General features: G+C 38.8%; 1 protein-coding gene and 1 pseudogene across 1 annotated transcript in view; one reads left to right on the top strand and one right to left on the bottom strand.

Moving 5' to 3' along the window:
* Positions 1-3236: 3236 nt before the first annotated feature.
* On the bottom strand, positions 3237-3557 carry LOC102811527 (annotated as a pseudogene).
* A 10365-nt stretch (positions 3558-13922) lies between these two features.
* The window catches only part of KIAA0355 (KIAA0355 ortholog), a 70084-nt gene continuing 58298 nt past the window's right edge, over positions 13923-25708 (top strand). The window contains exon 1 of the mRNA XM_006867318.1: positions 13923-14447. Within this exon, the coding sequence (XP_006867380.1) occupies positions 13953-14447 (495 nt within the window). The 5' untranslated portion in view covers positions 13923-13952. The remainder of the gene's footprint in view (positions 14448-25708) is intronic.

Consider the following 25708-nt stretch of genomic DNA (forward strand, 5'->3'; position numbering starts at 1 on the left):
ATGGCAGCCCCTGGAGCAACTGAGCGTCTCGAATTGGAAAGCAATGGGTTTCTTGCTTCTGCTACAAATTACCCCAGCTATAAGCCTTCTAACCTTCTAAATATTCCTTTATATGTGGTTCAGAGTTCTGGGACCATCCCCTGAGCATGCTTGGTCCTGTATTCTGTCTTGTTGCTGATGGAGCTTCTTACTGCACTTCCACACAATCTGCCATCTTGTTTGTTCTCGAAACCGTGGTTTCTTTACACTACCACCTTCCCAACTGTCAGCTATTATAGTCAGCTATTATATTTTTCAATTCCAGATTTCTATTTGGTTCTTTTTAATAATTTCTTTTATTGATATTTTGTATTTTGTGAGAACATTGTTCTTATGCTTTTAGTTTTTTAGACGTGGTTTTCTTTACTTCTCTGAGCATATTTAAAATACTTGGTTTAAAGTCTTAGTCTGTTATTCTAACATCTGCTCTTCCTCAGTGACAGTTCCCATTGCTTGCTATTTACCCCTGTGTATGGATTATACTTTTTTGCTTCTTTTCGTGTTTCATAATTTTTTGTTGAAAACATGGCATTTTAAATAATACTAAGCGACAAGTTTAGAAATTAGATTCTTTCCACACCTCCTCCAAGTAAGCTCCAAGATCAAATACAGAGCCTTGCAAGTGGTTTCTCTCTGGTCCTCAGACAGGTGAAATAATAATTTTATGTCCATGAGGCTTTCTAGCTACTGTAGCCCCATTCATCTCTCTCTGGTGTCTGCCAACACTGGTTTTCACTGCCAATTCAGCTGTTCATTTTCAAAGCTGAAGAGAGGAACTGGGAGCAGATCAAGTTGAAACACTGCATAGTTTGTTGTTGTTTTTTTAGCTTCAGTTGTTTTTCTTGGGTAAATGCTCCTAGGATTGTTGCAAGCATGTTAATTTCTGGAGCTACAAAAATTTTGATTCTGACCATTTTTGCCAGTTTTTCATTGCTTTTTTTGGTGAGAGAATCTTTGGAACTCCTTACTCTCCATTTTCTATAACACCATTATTCTCCCCTACTTATTTTTAGACTTAAATGTTTATGTTTCTCTCCTTTTAATAGTGAAATTGTAGTTTGAATTAGGTCTGAGTATTACAGCATGTCAAGAACTTTGAGAATGTTTTAGTGAACACCATCTTGGACTTCTTATACCCTGAAGTAATCATGTAAGCACATACATTTCAGAGTAGAATAGCATGATATTCTTGGTCCCACTGGTATTAATATAAAGGAAAAAGGATATTTGATTGAGACCAGCCTCTTGGTAGTCTCTGCCCTACTGCCTTCTTTTTCTGTCGCACATACATTTCAGAGTAGTATAGTAAGATATTCTTGGTCCCACTGATATTATTATAAAAGAGAAAGGATAACTGATTGAGACCAGCCAGTTGGTAGTCTCTGCCCTACTGCCTTCTTTTACTGTCAACCTTATGCTATTCTTTTCACTTAAAAAGTTTCCTTACCCAGACTTCTATATGCTTCCCTTCCTTTCTTTATCTGTAAGGTCCTTCTTTACTAAAGCACAGTGTATGAAAGTGCACAAATCAGAGTAATAGTGGTTGATGAATTATTTCCATGTAAACATTCCAGGTCAATCAGTGACTACTCAAAAATCTAAAGATCTACCCAGCAATCAGTGAGTCATTTTTCAGAAGTAGCATATTAAACATGTGTTCAGTTATTCTAAATAGACACTTCTAGGTGTGGCACCGTGGATTAATGCACTGGACTGAAAGTCGTTTTGAACCACAGCATAGGTGGTTCAAGTTCACCAGCTGTTCTTCGGAAACCCTATTATAGGGTCACTATGTGACTGACTGAACAGCACTTAACAGCAGCAACGACAAGAGAGACCAGTAGTATATTTTTCCATCTTTTTTAAAAAAACTTACTGACCATGCAGACCCGGTCAGGAGTTCAAGTCCCTGTGGGCCCAAGCGTTGCTAACCATCCAAACCATAGGCTCTGAGGATCAGACTTTAGCCACCTAGCAGACATAGCAAAATGTCTCTTATCTGATTATTCAGTTATGCTGGTTAGTAATTCCATACATGAGCCCTGGATACCCATAGATAAATGTAAAAACCTTCCCTAAAAGCCGAGACTGTAAATTCCAAAAAGGCAAAGTTTTCCCCAAAGAAAAAAAAAAAAGCTAAAGAGGATAGAGAGAAACTCTGTTAACTGATGGTATGTGGGGGTGATTATAATCAATGTAATGAAACAAGATATATGAATGTTTGAATGTGAAACCTATGATGTGCCCTGAAAACTTTCACTCAATCCACAATAAAAACCTTAAAAAAAAAAAAAAAAAACTTACTGAGCTATAACTTATATACCATAAATGTACCATTTCAAATTGTCCACTGCAGTGGGGTTTAATATATTCACAAAGCTGTGTGACCATAATCTCATTCCAGAATATTTTCATCACCCCCAAAAAGAAACCCTGTACTTCTTAGCAGTCATTGCACATTTCCTCACTTTCTCCCAATCACTTGGAAGCACTAATCCTCTTACTCTGTTTATATGGGCTTGCCTTTTCTGGACATTTCATGTCAATGGAATGATATAATATATATGACTTTTGCTTCTAATTTTTTTTCATTTAGCATAATGTCTTCAAGGTTCTTTTATGTTGTATTTCTTTTTATAGCTAAAGTATGTTCCATTGTATAAGTATATATGTTTTGTTTATCCATTCATCAGTTGGTAGACATTTGGATTGTTTCTACTTTTTGAACATTTTGAATAGTGTTGTGAACATTTGCATACAGATTTTTATATGAACTTATGTTTTCAGTTCTTTTGGCTATAAAACTATGAGTAGAATTGCTGGGTCCTCTGTCAGTGCTGCGTGTCATCTTTGTTGTTGTTGTGAAGTGCTGTTGAGTCAATTCTGACCCATAGCGACCCTGTATAGGGCTTCCGAGGACCAGCTGGTGAGCTTGAACTGTCGACCTTGCAGTTCAAACAGCTTTGCAGTCTAGCTCATTAACCCACAGCGCCACATCAGGACTCCATGTGCCATCTTTAGGAACTACCAAACTACTTTCCACAGCATCTATATAATTAAAACATTTCTACCACATTGTATGAGGCTTCCAAATTATAAACATTCTTTGTTGTTGTTTTTTCTCCACAAAGAAGTGTTATTTTTATTTTATTTTCTTGCAGGTTAGTTTTACTTCAGCCTTTTAAGGGCTCAATTCTTTACACAGGCTTTGGTGGTGGTCGTGGGGCAGCACCTGCAGGTCTAAATCAGGATGGGGGTGTTCAGTCCTTCTGAGCTTCATGAGATCAGTTCCTGACCACCTTGCCCTGAATGGCACAGCTTGTATAATCATGGAGTTTCACATACAGCTTGGGAAGCACGGAAATATCCCTGATGGCTGTAGCCTCTACTATGTTTCCAATGACAAACTTCTTAATGGCCTTGTCTTTGGACACACAGCAGGTGCAGTTCGTGCAGCGAATAGGCTGCACGTGGCCGTGTCCCTTTTTGACACGATTGTTTCTCCTTTTCTTTGTCATCTTAGAAGCGAGGACCTGAGAGAGAGCCCAAATTATAAACATTCTTGTCAACACTTACTGTGTCTGGTTTCTAAAAGTATTAATGCCATTCTGGTGGATGTGACAGAATACCAACTGAGAAACATCAACACAGAGATGAAATGCTGAAAGTGCTAATTTGTCTAGGACAAGAAATTTAGAAAACAGCTACCTGGCCAACTGACTGGAAGAGATACATATTTGTGCTTATTCCAAAGAAAAGTGATCCAACAGAATAGGGAAATTATTGAACAATATCATAAATGTAACACACAAGTAAAGTTTTGTCAAGGATAAATTTAAAATTATTGCAGCCGTGCAGCAACAGGAAATTGCCAGGAATTCAAACTAAATACAGAAGAAGATATGGAACAAGAGATATCATTGCTGACATCAGGTGGGTCTTGGTTGAAGGCAAAGAATACCAGAAAGATGTTTAACTGTATTTTTGACTATGCAAGGTGTTACACTGTGGATCATAACAAATTATAGATAACATTGTGAAGAGTGAGAATTCCAGAACACTTGAATTGTGATCATGCAGAACCTATACATACACCAAGAGGCAGTTGTTTGAACAGGACAAGGAGAATACGGTATTGTTTAGTCAGGAAAGATGTTGTATACTTTCACCATTCTTAATTTGCTCTGTATGCTGAGCAAACAATCCAAGAACCTGGACTGTTTGAAAAAGGAGGTGGCATCAGGATTGTAAGAAGACTCATTAACAACCTGTGATATGCAGATGACACAGCTGTGCTTGCTGAGAGAGAAGAGGACTTGAAACACTCAGTATTGGAAATCATTATACCTCAACACAAAACAAAAACCCTAATAACTGGACCAATAAACAGCTTCTTCTTTTAAAAAAGAAAAAAATAGCTTCTTGATAAATCAAGAAAATATTGAAGTTGTTAAGGATTTCATTTTACTTGAATCTATGGGAGCAACAGTGAATAAATCCAATATATTGCTTTGGGCTGTCTGCTCTAAAAGACCTCTATAAAGTGTTGAAAAAGCAAAGATGTCACTTTGAGGACTAAGGTGAGCCTGACTCAAGCCATGGTATCAAAACTGAACAGTAATTATGGAAAACGGACAATTATTGATGCCTTTGAATTAAAGCGTTGATGAAGAATATTGAAAGTACCATGGACTTGCCAAAAGATCAAACAAATCTGTCTTGGAAGAAGTTCAGCAAGAGATTGCTTCTTAGAAGTGAGGATGGTAAAAGTTCATCTCACAAGCTTTGGTTGAGTTATTGTTAACATCATGCTTTTTGAAGTAGAGGGTCAGTAGTGAGATGGGTTTGACACAGTGGTTGCAACAGCGAGCTCAAACACAACAGTTGTGAGGATGGCACAGGACCTATTGTACATGCGGTTACTTTGAGAACTACCTAGATGGCACCTAACAGCAACAGTAACAGTATATTTTAAAGCATTACAAGTGTCATTCAAAAATGTATTCATAAAAAGCATCCAAAAAGTTTCAGTATTTATGTTTGTTTGTTTTTCTGATTTGGTAAACATGGGGGTCTCCCTTGGCCTTCAGTGTCCATCTTCAGAGGAATGGGGGAAGGCTCTCTTAGAGCCAGAAACAGTAGAGTTAGAAGTTGTCTGGAACTAGATACAACCCTGAGCAAAAAGTGGTTCTCAGGGTTGTTCTCTTTCAGGACACTCACTGTGACCTAGTGCAGGCTATGGCTTTCCTTCACAGACCACACAGTTTACACATTAACAGCCTTTCTTTGTACAGCACTCCCTTTGAATACTTCTGTTGTACATTAGAATTTATAAAGCCACAATGAGTACAGTGAAGCATTTGGGTAGGGAGAGATGTGATTCACTTATTGTCATTCATTTTGAAAAAGGAACATTTGGAAACAGATTTCTTACAAAGGGGTCATTTTATATATGTTGATTCCTGAAATGTCTTTGCCTTTTTTAAAGAACCAAGTTTCTCTCAAAAACAGAACCAGTACTGATGGCCAGATTTGGTGAATTTACTCGTTAGCTAGGAGGGGTTGTGTGTTTGTATCCACAGCATTCTTACCTTTTGTTCCTGTACCCACTTTCCTGTCTTTCTTATCCACTTGTAGTACTACAAAGGAAGTTGAAATTTTTAGATGTGATAAGTATAACTTGTAGTTATTTTGATCTACAAAAAAAACAAAATGGAAGTCAAACCCAGTGTGTTAGTTATCCAGTGTTGCTAGAACAGAATTAACACAAGTGGGTGACCTTAACAAAATTTATCCTTTCACAGTTAAGGGACTAGAAATTTGAATTCAGGACACCAGCTCCAGGTAAATGCTTTCTTTCTCTCTGCTGGTTCGGAGGGAAGGTCCATGTCATCGATCTTCTCCTGGGTGTCGTTCTCAGGCAGGGACCCTGGGTTCTAAAGATGTACTTTGCTCCCAGATCTTTTTTCTTACTGAGAGATAGGAGGTCCCTCTGATCTCAGCTCCCTTCTCTCTCCTTTTATCTTGTAAGATAAAAAGTGATATAGGCCACACCCCAGCAAAATTCCCCTTAGCCTGGATCAGTGCTGGTAATTTTGGGATGCAATTTAATCCATAACATTCTACCCTTTGGTCCGCAAAAATTCATGTCCTTGCTACATGTAAAGCATTATTAAATCATTCCATTAAATTAAATTTAATTCCATTAAATCATTCCAAGTCTAAAATCTCATAGGGCAAAATTCTTTTTCATCTGTGAATTTACGGAATCTAAAATACAAGTTACCTATTTCCAAAGTACAAGTTACCTATTTCTGGAAAAGGCAGAAGGTAGACATTTCCATCAAAATGGGAGGTATTGAAGAGAAAGAAGGGATAACCAAGCAAATCAGAAACCTAGCAGAAGAATTTACATTAGCTCTCAAGGTTTGAAAATAATGCTTTAAGATAATCTAGGCAATGCCCCTGTCCTCCAGACTGGGTGCTTGCCATACTCTCCTTATGGTGGTTGTGTGCCACCAAGTCGGTTCTGACTCATAGCGACCCTGCATAGGGTTTCTGAGGCTGTCAACCTTTATGGGAGCAGAAAGCCTTAACTTTCTCCCGTGGAACGGCTGGTAGATTGAAACTGCTGACTTTGAAGTTAGAAGCCCAGTTTGTAATCACTAATCCCTGTGTTTCAGCTCCACCTTCCTAGCAGAACACTGGTTGGCCACTCTGCTCCCTTGGCTTTTGGCAGCACCATTGTCCTAGTTTCACTCAGTGGTGACCCTTTCTCAATGGCCCCCAGCAGTCGCTGCTTTCATGCTCCTTGTGTCTGGCAGCCTTGTGTCCTCTTTAACTTTGAGCACCATATCCCTGGCACTCATGAACAGCAATCCCACAATCTAGAACTGAGTTGGTGAAGATCTGACTGTTTGAATTCTAGGAGGCTTGACCCAGAAGGAACCCCAGAAGTCATGACCCCACAGAGATCATGACCCTACCCCTCGACATTGAGGCAGCTCTATGTCCTCATCTCCTGATCCCTTCAGTTTCTGCTTATTTTTTACTTGGACTCTCAGAGAGGTCAACCTAGTCTCTGCCCAAGCAAATGTTAACAGAATTCTTTTAGCTTTATTTTTAAGTGCCTAGAGGCACCACACTCCTCCAGTATGCCTATTTATTTATTTATTGTGAATTGAGTAAAGGTTTACAGAGCAGATCATCAGTTTTACACTCAATAAATCCTATACTTTGCTTCATTTCATGGTTGCAATCCCCTCCAGGTACCAACAGTTAACAGCATTTACCGCCATTCAATTTATTTATTTGTTCATTCATTCATTCATTCTCTATTCGCTTTAACTATGGCATTCCTCCCTGTGTCCTGGCTTCCTTCATCTTTCCTCTGCTAACCTCCCACTTGTTGTATATTGTCTGCCCTGTGACCCATGTTAATATGTGTCTATCCTCTAGTCCATGAATAATCCATGCCCCTGGAACCATCATAGATTGTTTCTTTTATCAAGAAAACATTTTACAACATTGGTCTCATACAGTGTTTGTCCTTTTGTGATTGACTAATTTTGCTCAATATAACATCCGGGTTCAGCCATGTGGTGAGGCATTTTACAGATTCACCATTATTCTTCAGTGTTTTCTAGTATTCCGTTGTATGTATGTACCAAAGTTTGTTTAGCCATTCTTCTGTTGATGGACATTTAGGCTGTCTTCATCTTTTTAATAGGTCTTTTGTAGGCAGCATGTTGAAGGATGCTGTTTTCTTATCCTGCTCTTTGTTTCTTGACTGCTACCTTTAATCCATTTATATTCAGTATAATTGTAAATTGGTATGAATTGACTGTTGTAATTTTTCTATGTATTCTTCTGTGGTGCTGCTAGATTTTTTGTTCCACATAATTTTTTATGCTGAGTTCATTTTGTTTGTGGGTTTCTTCCCATTTTCATTTCTGTTGTATTGATGTTTAAAAAATCTTTTCTGATTTTCCTCTTATGATTTTGATGTGCAAGTATATTATTTTTCTTTGAGGTTACCCTGTAATTTACTAATTTTTTCCCTGCTTAAAATGGCGTGTTTTACCTTGAAATCTACTTGACATTCTTGCCATTTGTAAGTTCTGTATCTACATTATTCCCTCATTTTGCTTTGTAGTTGACTTTATTTTACATTAATACCTCTGGTTCCAACTGTCCCTCATCTGATTATTCAGGTATGCTTGTTAGTAATCGCATACATGAGCCCTGGATATCCACAGATAAATGTAAAAACCTTCCTTAAAAGCCGAGACTGTAAATTCCAAAAAGGCAAAGTATTTCCCCCCTAAAAAAAGGAAAAAGCCAAAGAGGACAGAGAGAAACACTGTTGACTGATGGTATATGGAGGGGATTGTAATCAATGTAATGAAACGAGTCATATGAATGGCTGAATGTGAAACTGATGATGTACCCTGTAAACTTTCACTCAATCCACAATAAAAACCTTAAAAACAAAACAAAACAAAACAAAAAAACCCTCTGGTTCCCTATTTTCAGTCTTATAGGTTTCTTTTACTTTAAATACTTCTCTATCTGGCTTGATTTTGGTGTGGTGTTGCCATGTATGGTAATCTCAAGTTGTTGTCTGCTCTTGTTGGTTCTCAATCCAAAGAACTCCTGTTAGCATTGTTTTTGTAAAGTTGGTGTGGTTAGTACAAATCCCCTAAATTTTTATTTATCAGGAAATTTTCAATTTTGCCATCATATTTGAGGGTCAACTTTGCTGTGTATATGATTCTTGGTTGGCATTTTTTTTCTTTCAGAGTTTTGTGTATATCATCCCATTGCCTTCTTGCCTGAATGGTTTCTGATGAGAAGGCAGAGCTTTTTGTCTTACTGGTTCTCCTTTGTAAGTAGTGTTTCATTTTTCCCTGAGATTTGATGGTTTTAAGACTTTGGAAAGTTAGATTATGATATGTCTTGATGATTTTATTTTGGCATCTATCCTGTTTTGGGTTCATTCAGCTTTTTGTATGCTTATCTTCTTGTTTTTCATGATGTTAGGGAAGTTTTCTTGACAGTTTTCTCTGTGCTTGTCTCTTCCTGTTCTGGAATTCCAATGAACCCATAGTTGTTCCTCTTCATGGTGTCCCGCATAACGCTTAGGCTTTTTTCAGACTGTTTTTCATTCTGTTTTCTGATTGTTCTTTTAGCATACTAGTATTGAGAGATTTGGCTTCAAGCTCACTAATTCGGACTTCCCATTGCTACTTCGCATTACTCATTTGCTCTTTCAATGTATTATCCATTTCTTAAATTCAGTATTAATCTTCTGGATTTCTAATTGCAGGTTTTGTGCTTGTTTCAAAATTTGTGTTTATTCTGTCTGTTCTTGTAGTGTTTTCTTGAATTCTTCCAAAGTTTTTATTGTGTTTTCTTGCTTTCCTCAATCTTTCTACCAATCCTATTATCATTCTTTTGAATTCTTTTTCAGTTAGATCCATTACCTTTTTTTGCTCAGAAATGTTTTATGGCTCTGCATTTTAGTCATTTGTTTGAACCATTGTCTCTTGTTTCTTTGTGTGAATTAAAATTGCCTGCTGTCTTTAGGGCATTGTAAGGTGGTCATATTTATAAAAACAAACAATGCAGTTGCTGAACCAGAATGGGAACTCATGAGGTGTTGTTGAAAGGATGTGATAACAGAGTTCCTGGCCCTAGATGGAATTCCTATTGGTCTTGGTTTTATCTCTATGTTCAGGGCACTCAATCCAGAGGCATTTCACGGGGGTCCTTTATGGTGCTGGTTTCAGTGTCTATTAGGACTATAGGGACCTGGGGGCAGCATGACTGGTTAAATGCTGGTCTGGTGGCTCTGTGGGTTTTGTAGATCTGGAACCTAGCCCACCCGAATCCAGGTACTAAAGCAGCACACCAAAGTGGGGCAGCTGTTCCCCAACTCCCTGGAGAGTAGGGTCTGCACTGGGAGTGCATGAGGGTAGGAGCTAGTCAAGCTTCTGGTCACTAGGGGGGAGTATGGGGGAAAAGAAGTCACACCTTTTCCATCACCTATGTGAATCCGCACTGCCAGACCTCCTTTCGAAGCTGCTCACAAGATGGTCGAGTTGTGTCTGGCCAGCTACTCACCAGTCAGTCTCCCTCTCTCACTGTCCCTGCTTGGCCTCTCTTAGCAAGTACTCCAACCTCTTTAACCTTTCTTCTTAAGTTCAGGGTGCCAGAATTTTCATCTGTCTTTTATTTTGTCTCTCTTATCTTTGTTGTAGAGGATCTGCCTAGTCCGCCATCTTGCCAGAAGTCTCCTCCAGTACGTCTTGCCGTAAAAGTGCTCAGCTTTCTTGATCCATGGACTGTCAAGCCTGGCTGCGCTGAAAAAGTGCACAGAAATTACCCACTCCACCAGGACTCCTCCTGACTGAAGGTACTCAGCTTTCTTGTTCAGAACATGGCTTCCTGAACTATCTTGTACCAGTCTCCTGGTTCTGCTGCCTCTATTTCTCTGCTACTACTTCTTGTCTGCATTATCTCCAGTGTTACAGCTATCCTTACTTTGAGCCCTCACCAAAATTGCCTTTGATATCCCTTATTCTACCAACAGTCTCTTTGAAGCAATCTAGCCTTTTAGTATTTTCTGTTGTTGTTGAATACCATCAAGTCTTTTCCCACTCACAGCAACTTTGTGTAGGGTTTCCAAGGAACAGCTTGTGGGTTTGAACTGCTGACCTAGCACTTTAGCAGTTCGGTGCTTATCCTACAGCACCACAGTTATTGTGGCTAAGTGCCGTGCTGTCGAGTGAGTTCCAACCCATAGCTACGCCATATAAGGTTTCTGAGGAGCAGCTGGTGGGTTTGAACTGCTGACCTGGAAGTTAGCATTCCAGTGCTTAGCCTACACTGCCACTCTAGGACTCCTTAATTAGACACCTTAAAACTCTTCCAGCCTCTACGCATTTTCCAATTCCCAGACCGCATCTACATTTTAGGGGTCTATTAAAGCAGCACCCCACTCTCTCATTATCAGATTCTGTCTTAGTTCTCTGTGCTGCTATGACAGAAATACTACAGTGGATGCTACAAGAAACAGAAGTTATTCCCTCACGGTTCATAAGGCTAGAAATCCTAATTCAGAGCACTGTCTACAGGAAGGCTCTCTCTCTGCCAGCTCTAGAGGAAGGTCCCTGTCATCAGTATTCCATTGGTCTCGGAGTCTCCCAGTGCAGGGACTCTGCGTCCAAAGGATGTGTCCACTCCTGCGATTTCTTTATTAATGGTAGTTGTTTTTAGGTGCTGTTGAGTCGGCTCCAACTCACTGCAGCCCTATACACAATAGAATGAAACACTGCACAGTCCTACACCATCCTCACAATCGTGCTGCAACTGGGCCAGTTCATATCTTTGGGGGTCTTCCTCCTTTTCACTGACCTGCTACTTCACCAAGCTTTGATGTCCTTCTCCAGGGACTGGTCCCTCCTGATAATGTCTGAAGTATGAGAATTCTCCTTATCCTGACTCTAAGGAGCATTCTGGCTGTACTTCTTACAATAGTACTTCTTCCAGCCGATTTGTTTGTTCTTCTGGCGGTCCATGGTACTTTTAATATTCTTCTCCAACACCATAACTCAAATGCATGAATTCTTCTGTGGTCTTCCTTATTTATTGTCACTTTTGCATGCATATGAGGCTATTGAAAATACCATGGCGTGGGTCAGGTGTACCTTAGTCCTCCAAACTAGTATCTTTGCTCTTGAGCATTTTCAAGAGGTTTTGTGCAACAGATTTTCCTAATGCAATATGTCATTTGAGTTCTTGACTGCTGCTTTCATGAGAGTTGATTGTGGTTCCAATCAAAGTAAAATCTTTGACAGCATCAATCTTTTCTCGATTTTTCATGATGTTTTGATGGTAGTAGGTCTCTCTTACCTCTACTCACTTGTTTAATCTCTTTTATATGTCAAAAGGGATTGATTTAAGATATAGCCTAATCCTGTAGATTGTCTGTATAACATAGAAGATAGTATATATAACACAAGAATAATCATATCAGATCACAAAGTGGAGGATAGTTATATAATACTGGAATCATGGCCCCAGCCATGCTGACACATATTTTTAGAGGATACAGTTCAATCCATAACACTCAGTTATCAGTAAGTATAACAAAATAAAATGACATAATAGACATCGTGTAGGTTTAAATTACATATCCTTCATAAACTTTCACTAAGAAATATTTTAACTCTTGATATGTTGGGAGAACAGATAGTTCAGGCAAATGTTAGCCCTGATTTTAGCTCTGTGAGAAGAATCTTTTTACTTCTTTGTTGCAGATACCAGAACTAGAATCAGAAATCTCTAGACATTGCTATCTAAACCTGCTCAGAGTCAAGGATTCTTTATGAAGGTATTATAGTTTGTGAGAAGTTTGTGAGAAGTGGGTGTTCCTCAGAACATCCAGAGGGGAAATTGGTACCTGGGTAAGAATGAAAAGACTCTTGTCTGAAAACCACCAGCCACCCACCACCCTATCTAGAACTCTGTCTTTATGCACCCTGTCGTTCTTCAGTTAGCTGTGTACCCTGAACTCTGTTGTCTTACTCTAGGGCTTTTGCTCTGGTTTTCCTTTCACCTGGTGAGTCTTACCAGCCTTTTCTTCACATGCCAAACCCTATAATTGCCTACCTTAGAATAACACTTTTTTTTCTTCATAAAATCTTTCAGGTAAAAAAACCTTTCAGGTGTCTCTGACTCTGCCCATCTCTCCTTTTTTCAGATCCCTTTTCAGATTTTGTGATAGCTATACTTGTCAGTAATCCACACAATATTAGTATCCATCCAGTCCGCTTATGGATTTGTTAGTTCTTTGATGGAGAAGCAAAGGAATGCAGAACACTTTATGTGTCATATATTAGCTTGTTTGGGAATGTTTGATGTGAGTTTCAGTTTATTTTCTCAGGTTATTTTTATGCTATAACTTGAGTTTTCTTTACAGTCATCATTTCATTCTTTTAACTTCTTTAAGGGTATAGGATTTCTTATTTTATTCAGTTGCAGTCCACCAAATGTGATAATAGCATTACAAGAGTCAGTGTTCTACAATTGTCCTGTAGCCTTGCTAACTTTTCTTTTTTTTCCCCCCCCCGACAGGAAATGACTTAAAGGCCTTACAAATACATCTGTTCATTCTTGCTTCAGACTTTACATTCGGCAGCCAACCCAGTCTGGAAGCACCTCTTATTAATGTTACAAGGAAACTGCTACCTCAGCAAACAAAAGAAAAGAAGAAGACTTACAATATTTTTTTAAGTTGTTTTCACAAAACAAAGAAAATTTGAATTTTTTTTTAATTAAGAAGAAGCTTTACAGGTAAATGGATTTGGCAGGCAGGCTCTGTCAAAGTTCTGCAGAGGTTTGGTCATCCTTCTTAAGGACTTAGTGTGAAGTAATTCTGTACTGCTTTTTAAATTGCTGTTGATCAGCATGTGGGTTTTTGGGTTCTAACTTTTCTGGTATATTGAAGATAACATTATAATACCTTATATTACATTTTTAAAAGTTAAGTTATTTTTCTGCCATTGTAAATAGAATTATCAAAATATTCTTGCAAGCAATTGTAGGCAATTTTTCCTCTGCAAACATCTTTTTATTAAGAGAATGGAATGCTAGACAGTTGTTCTACAGCATTTTGGATACAGTTTTATTTTTTGTCAGAGGTTCTGCCTATACTGATGAAAATACTAATTATATAAGCCTATTGTCCTCACAATCACATTGGATCACATGGTCACCCACCTCATGGAAATGCCTTTTTCAAAACTTAGGTTTGCAGAACTCCACTATTTTTATACCTAGCCACAGTTTTGAAAAAAGAATCAAAACTCTGACCCTCTCACGGACCCTGGGACAGTTCCTCTACCCGCATGTATTGCTGCAGTGCCCAGGACAGTAAAATGGACTACAAACGGCGCTTCCTGCTTGGCGGGTCCAAGCAGAAGGTGCAGCAGCACCAGCAGTACCCAATGCCCGAGCTGGGCCGAGCATTGAGTGTTTCCCTGGCATCTACGGCCACCACCAGCCCCCTGGGCAGTCTGGCTGCTACAGGCAGCTGCCACCATGCCATGTCCCACTCCACTCCCATCGCTGACATCCAACAGGGCATCTCCAAATACCTGGATGCCCTCAATGTCTTCTGCCGTGCCAGTACTTTCCTCACGGACCTCTTCAGCACTGTATTCAGGAACTCTCACTACTCCAAGGCAGCCATGCAGCTTAAAGATGTACAGGAACATGTCATGGAAGCAGCCAGTCGGCTGACCTCAGCCATAAAGCCTGAGATAGCCAAGATGCTGATGGAACTTAGTGCCGGGGCTGCAAACTTTACAGATCAGAAGGAATTCAGTGTCCAGGATATTGAGGTAGAGTATCTTCTATGTATTACTTGCATAGCAGGGTGTGAGGTAAGTGGAGATGTTGCCTTAGTTTTCCCAAATCAACAGAATAGTCTTTGTGATCTTTCTCTTGACACACTCTCCTTGTGAAAAATGGTTCTAAATTGCTTTCATTTAAAATTAAATAGGCTAAAACGTTGGTAAACATAAGCAAACAACTCAGCCTATATTTATGTTCTTGTCCTTTGAAATTTCAAATTGCTATTTAATTTCCAAATGACATACTGTTGAAAGTACATATCAGGTGCTAAAGTTTTTAAATGTGCTTGTTATTATGTGAATTGTTATTATTTAGAATTATTGGTTGCATATAGAAGTTACTTCTACACATGTTTTCAGAATAAATTATTTTTTCTAATTTTAAATTCATAGCTTGCTTTTATTTGGATGTATATGATTCTTGTTCATGAAGCTCTTAGGGTTTTAGGCCGTCGAAATTACTATCTGCTTAATATTTCACATTTATAACAGTAGTAAGACAATCTGGCTATTTGTGCATTCCTGCAGTATTTAACACAGGGGTGAGGCAAGAGTAACACTGGCTGTGATGGTTACGTTATGTGACGTCTTGGCTGAGCCATGACTCTCAGTGGTTTGGTAGTTAAGTAGGGAAGTGATGTATGTGATGCTTATATAGGATAGTTATTCTCCATTTTGATTTGATGTGGTCATCTGTTTTTACATAACTCTGATTTTGATGTAGCAGGCCTGGTCTTTGGAACCGAACTGCTAGGTTAGTCGTGGGTATAAAGAAGTGCTTTGCTTTAATCTAGGAGTTAATCTGTTAAACTGATCTGTTACACTAGTTTGAAACATTGCTCTCTTCCTCTTTTTTTATTAATCTTCAGCTGCTCAGAGAGGTAATCTGAGCTGATTTTTCCATCTGTTTTTGTACATTTTACGGCAACATCAGAGGTTAGATTCCTGGACTTGAGGTGCTAGGAAGAAGAATGTCTTTTTCCCCACCCTGAGGCTGAATTTTAGTTTAAGAAATCAACAGTCTCTAAGACAAGGCTGAGGTGACTGAATAAACTAATATTGCCTGTTGTTATTGTTAGTGCCATTGAATCACTTCTGACTCATAGTGACCCTGTATAGTTAAGATTTAAAAAAAAGAGAGATCAGTTAGTAAATAATAGTAATAAGACTAATTTTAATTATGCTTAAAAGTGATTTTGAGGACTTTCCAAGTAGAATTTAGAATTATTTTTTAACAGATACAATGTTATTATAAATCAAGGACCAGCAAAATGTTTCTGTGTAGTTGTTGTTAAGTACTGTGGACTCAGTTCTGACTCATAGCAACCCTGTATAGGGTTTCCGAGGAACAGCTGGTGAGCTTGAACTGCTTTGCAGTCCAGTGCATTAACCTGCAGCACCACACCAGAACTTCTTTCTACAAAGAACAGATAGTAAATGTTTAGATTTTGTAGGCAGCATATGGTATCTATCACTTAGTTTTCTTTCTTTCTTTTATTTTTTTTTTACAATGCTTACAAAAAGAAAAAAACTGTTTTTCAACATTGTGAGCTTATTTATTGGGCTAAATTTGGCCTATGGACCATAGTTTGCTAGATCTTCTGGTATAAATGTGTTATCACCTTCTTGGATAATTCTACTTTGAATCTTTTTATTTAAATACATTTATGGTTTCAGATTATGACTGTAATCATTTTTTTATTCAGGGAGATCACTTTAAATGATTGTAAAATGGCTTCTCACAGTTTGCCTTTTTTAAAAGTTTCACATGTAAAACATACATGTACTTATCAAAAAATTAAAGCTATGAAACAAAGCTTCTGCTTTACCCCTCCACCCTCTCCCCATACTCTTCCTTTCCTTGGAGGTGACCATTTTAATGTAAAGAACCAAGGCATTCAGCCACCAGTGTGTTTGGATGTTGCTTTACAGAGAGATGTGGCAAGACAGCAAGCTGTCACGGAGACTGCTCTTGGAAAGTAATGAACAGTATTAGACTGTTGTTACACCTCTTATCCAAAAATAACCCAAACACTTTGAGACCAACCAAGGCTTTTATTTAACTTGACTATTACTGAACTGTTCTTTAGGCCATGCTTCTAGGTATTAGGTATAGCAAGTGCCTTGTTCCTTGTGAGAACTATTAGAGAAGGCTATACCACCCATGAGGAATAGGGGCTTACTAAATTATTGGACCCAGCAATACCTACCTTGCCCCTTACACTTTTCTGGAAACTTCAGGTAGCCTCTAAACTGAAAAAGGGATATATTTCCTGATGTTGTATTTAGAATTTTTATTTGGCTTCCCATTGAAATGGCAATTGTTGTTGTTGTTAGGTGCCATTGAGTTGGCACTGACTCATAGCGACCCTATGCACAGCAGAAAGAAACACTGCCCGATCCTGGGCCAACCTCACTATTGTTGCCACGCTTGAGTCCATTGATACTGCCACTTGGCTAATCCATCTTGTTGGGGGTCTTCCTCTTTTTCTCTGACTCGCCTCCTTATCAAACATGATATCCTTCTCCCACGATTGGTCCTTCTTGATAATATGTCTGAAGTATGAGCGACGAAGTTTGGCCATCTTGGCCTCCAAGGAGCATTCTGGCTGTATATCTTCCAAAATGGACCTTTTGGTTCTTTTGGCAGCCCATGGCACATTCAATATTCTCCTTCAACACCATAGCTCAAAAGCATCAATTCCTCTACAGTCTTCCTTATTTACTGTCAAGCTTTTGCATGCATATGAGCAATTGCTAGTGCTAGCGTGCGTTATGTGCCGTGGAGTCGGTTCTGACCCATAGCGACCCTGTACAGAGTTTCCGAGGCTGTAAATCTTTACGGGAGCAGAAAGCCTCATCTTTCTCCTGTGGAACAGTTGGTAGTTTCACACTGCCGACCTTGTGGCTCACAGCCCGATTTGTAACCACTACGCTACCAGAGCTCCTTATATGAGCAGTTATGATAATAGAAATATTGCTGTGTTTTTTTATACAGGCTTTTCAGGTTTGTCTGAAAAGTAAATGCTGCTGATGGGTTTTATAATCAGTGGGTCTACTTATAAGTTTCAAACAGCTGAGTGTAGAGTAAATTCTAAAATATGATTGTCAAGTGTAGATCTGTAGGCTTAATATTTTGCCTTTTCACCGGAAGTATTTGTTATTTCTAGAATTAACTTAACCTCCAGGAGAGTTAGCATAGGCCAATAAGGGTCTCTCTTCTGGGAATATTCATCAGTTTAGATGAAGTAGCTAGACATTTGGGTGTTTTCTTGTTGGTCTTTTTAAGGTTTTGTCAGTCAGCAAGGTCCTGAGATGCTCCTTCATCTCTAGGGAGAGAATTCTCTGGCCTTATATTGCTGAACTTGACTAGCTAGTCAAGGACCTCTGCTGAGGAGCTCCGTACTGAGGTGCAGTGAGGAATGCCCTGAATTCAGAAATATTCAAATGCATAACTGTTTGAAACCTAGGACAAAGTGCTGATTTCCTATTCTCATTCCTGAAGATAGCTAGTGCATACTTCTGGTGCTCCCTGTTGTTGTTGTTATGTGTGTAGAAAGCCTCATCTTTCTCCCACGGAACAGCTGGTAGTTTCGAACCGCTGACCTTAAGGTTCGCAGCCCGATTCGTAACCACTACGCTACCAGAGCACCTTAGATGGTCCTTATAGTCAGGCTTCAGATATGCTCATTGATTGACAGATACTGATGGCTAGGTCTAGGAATGAATACTGCTGATTGTGTCTGTGCTGTCCTGCTCTAGGGCAGGCAGGGGTTACTTGAATCCTGTCCTCTATGTACTCATTTGTGACTTTATGCCTTACTCTGGGTATTAAGTCTTTTTATTAGAGCAATGAGTTGTGACTCTGGTGTTTCACTTGTTAACATATGCCTGTAACACTGTTCTAACTAAGCATATGAGCCTAAGATACAGAGTTACTGTCAGGATATGACATTAGAAGATCTGGATCTATTAGTTTTTTGCTTATTCTTTTTATTTTGTTTCTGGGGAGGTGGTAGGAATAAGGAGTTAGGGTTAGGACTGTGGCTAGGTCTAGGCTAGGCCTAGGACTTCATTTAGTGTTAGAATTATGGTTAGGACTTAGGTTTTGTTCAGAGTAAAGGTTGGGTAGGGCTTAGGAGTAAGGGTTGGTCTGGTTTTAGGGTTGCAATTAGGTTTATTTTTATTTATTTAATTTTTTTCTTGAAATCTACTTGATTTCCTTTTCATTTGGTAAATTCTGGTAAATACGTTATTGCCTCTTTTTACTTTATAGGGTTTTTGTTGTTGTTTTAATCTATGGAATCACTGGTTCCCTATTTCCAGTCTTGCGTGTTTGTTTTACTTAGTTTTATATCTGGGTTGAGTCTAGGTGATGTTGTCATGTATGTTAATCTCAGGTTGTTGTCTGCTGTTGTTGGTTCTCTTTCCAACAAACTCCTTATAGTATTTTTTCTAAGGTTAGTCTGAGTTTTACAAATTCTTTTAATTTCTGTTTGTCTAGAGATGTCCTAATTTTGCCATCATGTATGATGGGACAGTTTTGCTGTGTATATGATTCTTGGTTGGCTTTTTTTCCCCCTTTCAGAGTTTCATATTTCTCATCCATTGTCTTTTTACCTGTATGGTTTCTGCTGAGTCTTATTAGTTCTCCTTTGTAGTTGACTTTTCCTTTTTCCTGAACTCATCTGAGGATTCTTTCCTTGTCTTTGGTACTGAAGAGTTTCATTATATGTCTTGGTGATCTTCATTTGGGGTCTATCCTGTTTGGAGTTCATTCAACTTCTTGAATGACTGTATTTTCGTCTTTCATGATGTTAGGGAAGTTTTCTTCTAAAACTCAACAATTTTCTCTGGATTTCTTTTTGTTTGTTTATGTGTGTCTCTTCCCGTTCTGGAACTCCAATCACACATAAGTTATTCCTCTTCATAGTGTCCCACATAAATCTTAGACTATCTTCATATATTTTTGTTCTTTGTTCTGATTTTTCCTCTAGCAGATGAATATTGGAAAATTTGTCTTCAAGCTTACTGATTCATCCTTCTATTAATTCACTTCTGCTTCTTTGCCATTTCAATGTACTTTCTATTTCTGAAGTCTTAGAATTAATCTTCTGACTTTCTAATTGCTGTTTTTGTATGGTTCCCAATTTTTGATTTCCAGTTTGTTATTGTGTTGTTTTCCTAAATTCTTCTAAATTAGAAGTTTTTCTATGTTTTCCCTTGATTTCATCTGCAATTTTCACTGTCATTCCCTCAATCCATTCAAGGTACCTAAATGTCATTCTTTTAAATTTTTTATCAATTAGCTCTGATACCATTTCTGGTATCATATTTTCTGACTCTGTGGTTTGGAGACTTGTTTGATCCACTCTATCTTGTTTCTTCACGTAAGCTGAAAATTGTCTGTTGTCCCTGAAACATTCTGGTATCATTGTATTTATAGTTGAGTGATAATTGTATCTTGGTACATTCTCAAACACTCAACCCTTATCTCCTAGTGGATGTGGTAGAGACTGGAAGTGTGAACACATTTCTCTGTTCATGGTTAGTGTGGCATAATTCAGAGCAGGTCCATGTACCTCCAGATGTTGGGGTGGTAGGTGTGGCACCAGACCCCAGGAGAACAGAGTCTGCAGAAGATGGGGTGCCACACAGGTCAGTGGAGTGGTGAGGGCATGGGGAACAAGAGAGAACCACACCCCCTTGCCACCAATCTCCAGCCATGTCCTGGCCCTCTAGACTGCTGTATCAACATCTACCCACAAAAGCTCAGGATGGCCATGCTGTTCCAGACAAGCTAACCGTCCAGTTTTTTTTTCTTCTTTTTTATTGCTCCTGTTCACCTTCCTCTTTTCTTATTGTTAAGTGCCGTCGAGTTAATTCCGACCCATAGCGACCCTGTATAGGGTTTCCAAGAAGCAGCTGGTGAGCTTCAACCACCAACCTTGTAGTTCAAACAACTTTGTAGTCAGACACATTAACCCACAGCGCCACACCAGGACTCCCACCTTCCTCTTTTAGTTGTCACTTAATCTACCTCTGTGTCCTATTCTCTGAAGCTCAGGGATATAGGATCACCATCCATATCTGTTTAACTTGGTGTCCTGTGTCATTGTTGCAGAAGGTCTGCTTAGTGCATCTGCCTGCTCTGCCATTGTTCCCCCAGAAGCAGAAGATCTGAATTTAAAAGATGACTGCTTTTACTGCTTATGTGGCCTTGAGCAAATCTTTTAACATCTCAGAATCTGTTTGCCCTTCTGAAAAAGGAGCCCTGGTATAGTGATTTAAGTGTTGGACTACTAACTGAAAGGTTGGCGGTGTGAACCCAGCAGCTCTCCAAAGGAGAAAGATGCAGCAGTCTCCTTCTGTAAAGATTTGTAGCTTTGGAAACTCTACAGAGCAGTTCTGCTCTGTAATACTGGGTCACTTCAAGTCAGAATAGACTTGAATTTATGCTACAGAATAGGCAGTAGCATAAATTGGAAATACTACTTACTTTCCAGGGTTGTTATGAAGAGCAGATGTGATGAGTATGTGCAAAGTATAGTATCCCAATTAGTTGTCATTGTCTTCTTCCTTGTTTGTTATTATTCCCAGAATGTCTTGAAATACTATTAGACCTTCTTTGAAACAAAGAGCACAATCAGTACAAAACCAACATCAGAGCAAGTCATTCTTCTAACTGGAACCCTGGAACCCTTTTAGGTGAAAGAGGTTGCCAGTCCCAGGACATATGCCCTACTCAGTTCTTCCCTGGTTCCTATGGTGCGTATCTTTTCTTCCTCTTTGTTTTGTCTTCTTTCTTGGATATTGCAAGGCCGCAACAGCCCCTGAGAAAGAGCAAACCTGGATTATTTAAGAGCATTGATGAACTATTGTGGCTAGAACAAATGAGCGAAAGGTAGAACAGTAGGTGGTGTGTTCAGAAAGGTATAAAGAGAGGGACACTTAGGCTTTTACTGCTAGGGTAGCAGTCGAAGACAGAATGAGGTCAGCCTTTAAACGGCAGGTGAAGAAAGGACTATAGTAACTAGATCTGCTGAGAGGGCATTTATTCCTCTTCTTCTCTCACACCTTGACAGCGCCAGGGCACTACTCCACAGTGGCTCCTCAATGTGGGGAGGACTTGATCATCTGGGCAAGTGAGCCATGTAGGCAGTCCAAGGTCCAGAGCAAATACAGGGCTCTCAGGAGGTATGTGTGTCTTGGGGTAATGCATTTTATAACTTCTTGCATTTTTAGTGACTTTTCAAGTATCACTACTTGATAAATGGACAAGCAGATATTAAATCAGGTCTGTATAATTGAGTCTTGGTTTTTAGTTTGATGCATTGGCAAGTTTTCTTTTGTATACTATATGATTACCCATGAAGCTGCTGAAAATAATTTGTTTGTGAACACTTAGCAACTTTTAAAGGGTTTATTTCAGGTATATTAACATTTATTTTAGATATGTATATATGCCAGAAATATTGCAGAACAACAAAATGGAAGGTATTAGAAGCTGGTTTCAAAATATAATTTCCATTACTTTTTTTTTAATTAGAAGGTTAAATCTGCATACTATTTTTTCCTTCTCCCACTCTCTTCCATAAATGGTAAAATTCAGTATCACTCGTTTGTTTGACTAGTAGCTCTTCTATATCAGATTATGAAATAAACATTTCTTAAGTATATATGCCAATTGAAAATCAAAATTTCTGTTAGTAATTGGAAATTGAAGTTCACATAAAAAGCTTATATGGATCAAGTTTCAAGTCTGTTAATTTCTGTTAACTTTTTTTTTAGTTACTCTTTTATTAAGGTGAATCTGCTGTTAGCTTAATAGTCTTCAGATTTGGGCCTTGAAAAGAATCTGTAATTAATTGTAGTTTCTAGGTACCATTGAGTCAGTTCTGATTCATAGTGACCCTATATACAACAGAAAGAAACACTGCCTGGTCCTGTGCCATTCTCATAATCATTGCTATGTATGAGGCCACTGTTGTCGCCACTGTGTCAATCCATATTGTTGAGGGTCTTCCTCTTTTTCGTTGACCCTCTACTTTAACAAGCATAATGTCCTTCTCCAGAGACCCCTCCTGATAACATGTCCAGAGTACTTAAGACAAAGTTTTACCATTCTTGGTTCCTAATGAGCATTTGGCATTACTTTTTTCAAGACAGATTTGTTTGTTCTCTGGCAGTCCATGATAATAGTATTCTCCATCAACACGTAATTCAAAGGCATCAATTATTTGATCTTTCTTAGTCATGAGTCCAATACTCATGCATTGAGGTGATTAAAAATATCATTGGATTAGTCAGGCACACCTTAGTCTTGAAAGTAACATCTTTGTTTCTTAATATTTTAAAGAGGTCTTTTGCAGCAGCTTTGCCCAGTGCAATAAGTTGTTTTATTTTTTGATTGCTACTTCTATGAGTGTTGATTGTGGATCCAAGTAAAATGAAATCCTTGAAAACCTCAGTATTTTCTCCGTTTATCAGTGTGTTGTTTATTGGTCCAGTTGTGAGAATTTTTTTTTCTTAATGTTGAAGTGAAATCCACAATGCAGACTATATATAGTCTTTGATCCTCATCAGTAAGTTGTTTTTCAGTTGTTTTTGAATTATTGTTAGTAAAACTTGTGTTTGATATTAATTATATTGTTTGATAATATTCACTCTTTGTTCCAGAAGGGAGAGATCATTAGTAGAGATCTTTGTTCCAGAAGGGAGAGATCATTAGATGTCCATTCACAAGATTTTAATACCCCAGTCACTACTCACAAAGAATAGGCTGCTGTTTACACAAAGATTCTAGCCTCATGAAATCCTGCCCTCGGCTCCACAGCCACCATACTGTTTTCCCCCAACTTAGTGCTTTTGTATGGAGAGTCATGACTGCTTTCTTTCCTTCTTTCAACAAATATGGATGAATGGATTACCTACCATATGTCACCACTGGGATGCAATAGAGAACTAAACAAAACCTCTACCCTAATCTAGTTCCGCTCTAATAAGGGAAACTGGAAATAAGTAATACATGTCAGGTCTTTTATGGCTGCTAGGGAGGGTGGAGTGACAAAGCACAGTAACTGGGGAGAAACTAATAAAGACCTTTCTGAAGATGGAACATTTGAACAACAAATGTCAGGAAGCTAGCTGTATGACTGTCCAGTGGGATGGGGAGAAGCAGAGGGGTTGTCCTCTTGAGGGCATTTGGCAGTGTCTGGAGACAGTTTTGGTTGTAGCACCTGGAGAGACAAGGCATTGCCTCTAGTAAGTTGCATCTAATGAGTGGTGCTCTGGTAGCGTAGTGGTTATGAATTGGACTGCCAGTCTCACGGTCAGCAGTTTGAAACTTCCAGATATTCCGCAGGAGAAAGATGAGGCCTTCTGCTCCCGTAAAGATTTACAGCCTCGGAAACCCTGTATAGGGTCACTATGAGTCGGAACTGACTCCACGGCACATAACAACAACAACAATGAGTGGAGGGTCAGGGATGCTGTTGAAAATCCTACAGGCTCACAACAAAGAATGCTCCAGAACAAATGTCAGTAGTGTCAAGTTGAGAAACCCTGAAATAGAACTGCTTGTGCTGTGCTTAAGTTAGCTGTGTTTCAGATCTTTGAGAAACAGCAAGAAGGCTAGTATGATAACAGAGAAGAGAGAGATCATGTAAGGTGGTGTAAGACAGAATGAAGAGTTTGGATTTTATTCTATTTGTAGTAGGGAGTCACTGGATGGTTTTGAGTTGAGATGACAATCTGGTTTCTGTTTGTTGTTCTTGTTTTTAAGTCCTTTGTCTTCCTTTTGTAGAAAGTAGCCTCTAGGAGAGAAAGGAGATGTTGCTAGTTGCTGCACTGTGTCCCATCCTTCCTTCTTCCCTAATAACTAAACTCTGATTTTGTTTTCCAATCATATTGTGCCTGGAACAAGGACTACACTTCCCAACCTCCCTTGAGCTTAGGAGAGGTCACGTTGAGTAAGTTCTGGTCAATGAAGATGTAATTGGAAGTGTTGGGTGACACTGATGGCAAGTCTCTCTATAAAGGGTATACCTGCAAACATTTGAACAGGCACAAGTTGTGTGATAGATATATTACAGCAATGACAGAGAAGAATAACTGCTTAGGCTGCTTATGTACAACCAAATACCTCATGGAATTCAGTTACTTGGTTTGGAGGTTTAAGGTCATGATTTCTTATGACATGCCAATTCACTAGCCAAATAACATATTTAGTGTTTCTGTTCTATCTCCTCATTTGTTGCATAGTGCCTGGGGTTTTAAAAGCTTACAAGCAGCCATCCAAGATACAATAGTTGGTCTCTATTTGCCTTTGAACAACAGAGGAAGAAGAAAATCAGGAATAGGAGGCAGAAATGAAATGTGTGGCTAATTTTCTTATTAAAAATGGTGGTGGGATTAAGTGTCATTAGGATGGTAGTTATGACCTGAGAATACCTAAATCTTGTCTTTCCCTCCTTCCCAGGTCCCAGAGGTGGATGTATGAGTGTAAGTTTAAAACTATAGTTAGTAGTGTTCTAGGTCATACAGGTATGGGTTTGGTTTATTCCAAGCAAAATGTTTTTAACACATCTCTGTGATCAGCGGATTGGTGCAGACAAGTTCTAAGACATGTTTTTTAGTATTGTTTAAGGTGCTGTCAAACAATGGAATACTTTTTGTGCCAATGAAAAAGGTATTTTGAGATCAGGGCTAATACGAATTTTTTTAGAAAACTCAAGTGAACATCTTCCAAAACCATTGAAGCTTTGCAGCAAGTTTATAAGAATGCTGCTCTATATGAAAAAATGTTTTTAGATGGCTCAGGTATTTTAAGGAAGGTCAGGAAGACTTCAGAGATGAGCCATGACAGACAGGGAAGAAGATCCACCTTAAAAAAATGAAAAAATTGTTCCTGAAGACCAGAAAATGGTGGAAGAAGATAATGGAATTACTATTAATGCAATAACTACCAAAGTTGGGATCTCACATGGTTCTGAATTTTTCGTTTCAAGTAAACATTTAGGCTTCAGCAAGTTTTCAGCTCAATAGGAGCCACCCAAATGCATTACACAAAGATCAGCTAGCTCAAAAAGTAAATTTTCCCATCAAAACTAATGAAGATGATTTTATGGAACAAATTGCAACTGGGGCTGAGTCTTGTATATACCAATACAATTCAGAAAGCTGGTCCAATCAAAACTGTGGCTTCCAAGAGTATCTACTGAGCCAGTTAAACTCCAGTTGGGAGAGGT

Source organism: Chrysochloris asiatica, unplaced genomic scaffold (genome assembly GCF_000296735.1).
Source record: "Chrysochloris asiatica unplaced genomic scaffold, ChrAsi1.0 scaffold00104, whole genome shotgun sequence".
Taxonomy (NCBI): Eukaryota; Metazoa; Chordata; class Mammalia; order Afrosoricida; family Chrysochloridae; genus Chrysochloris; species Chrysochloris asiatica.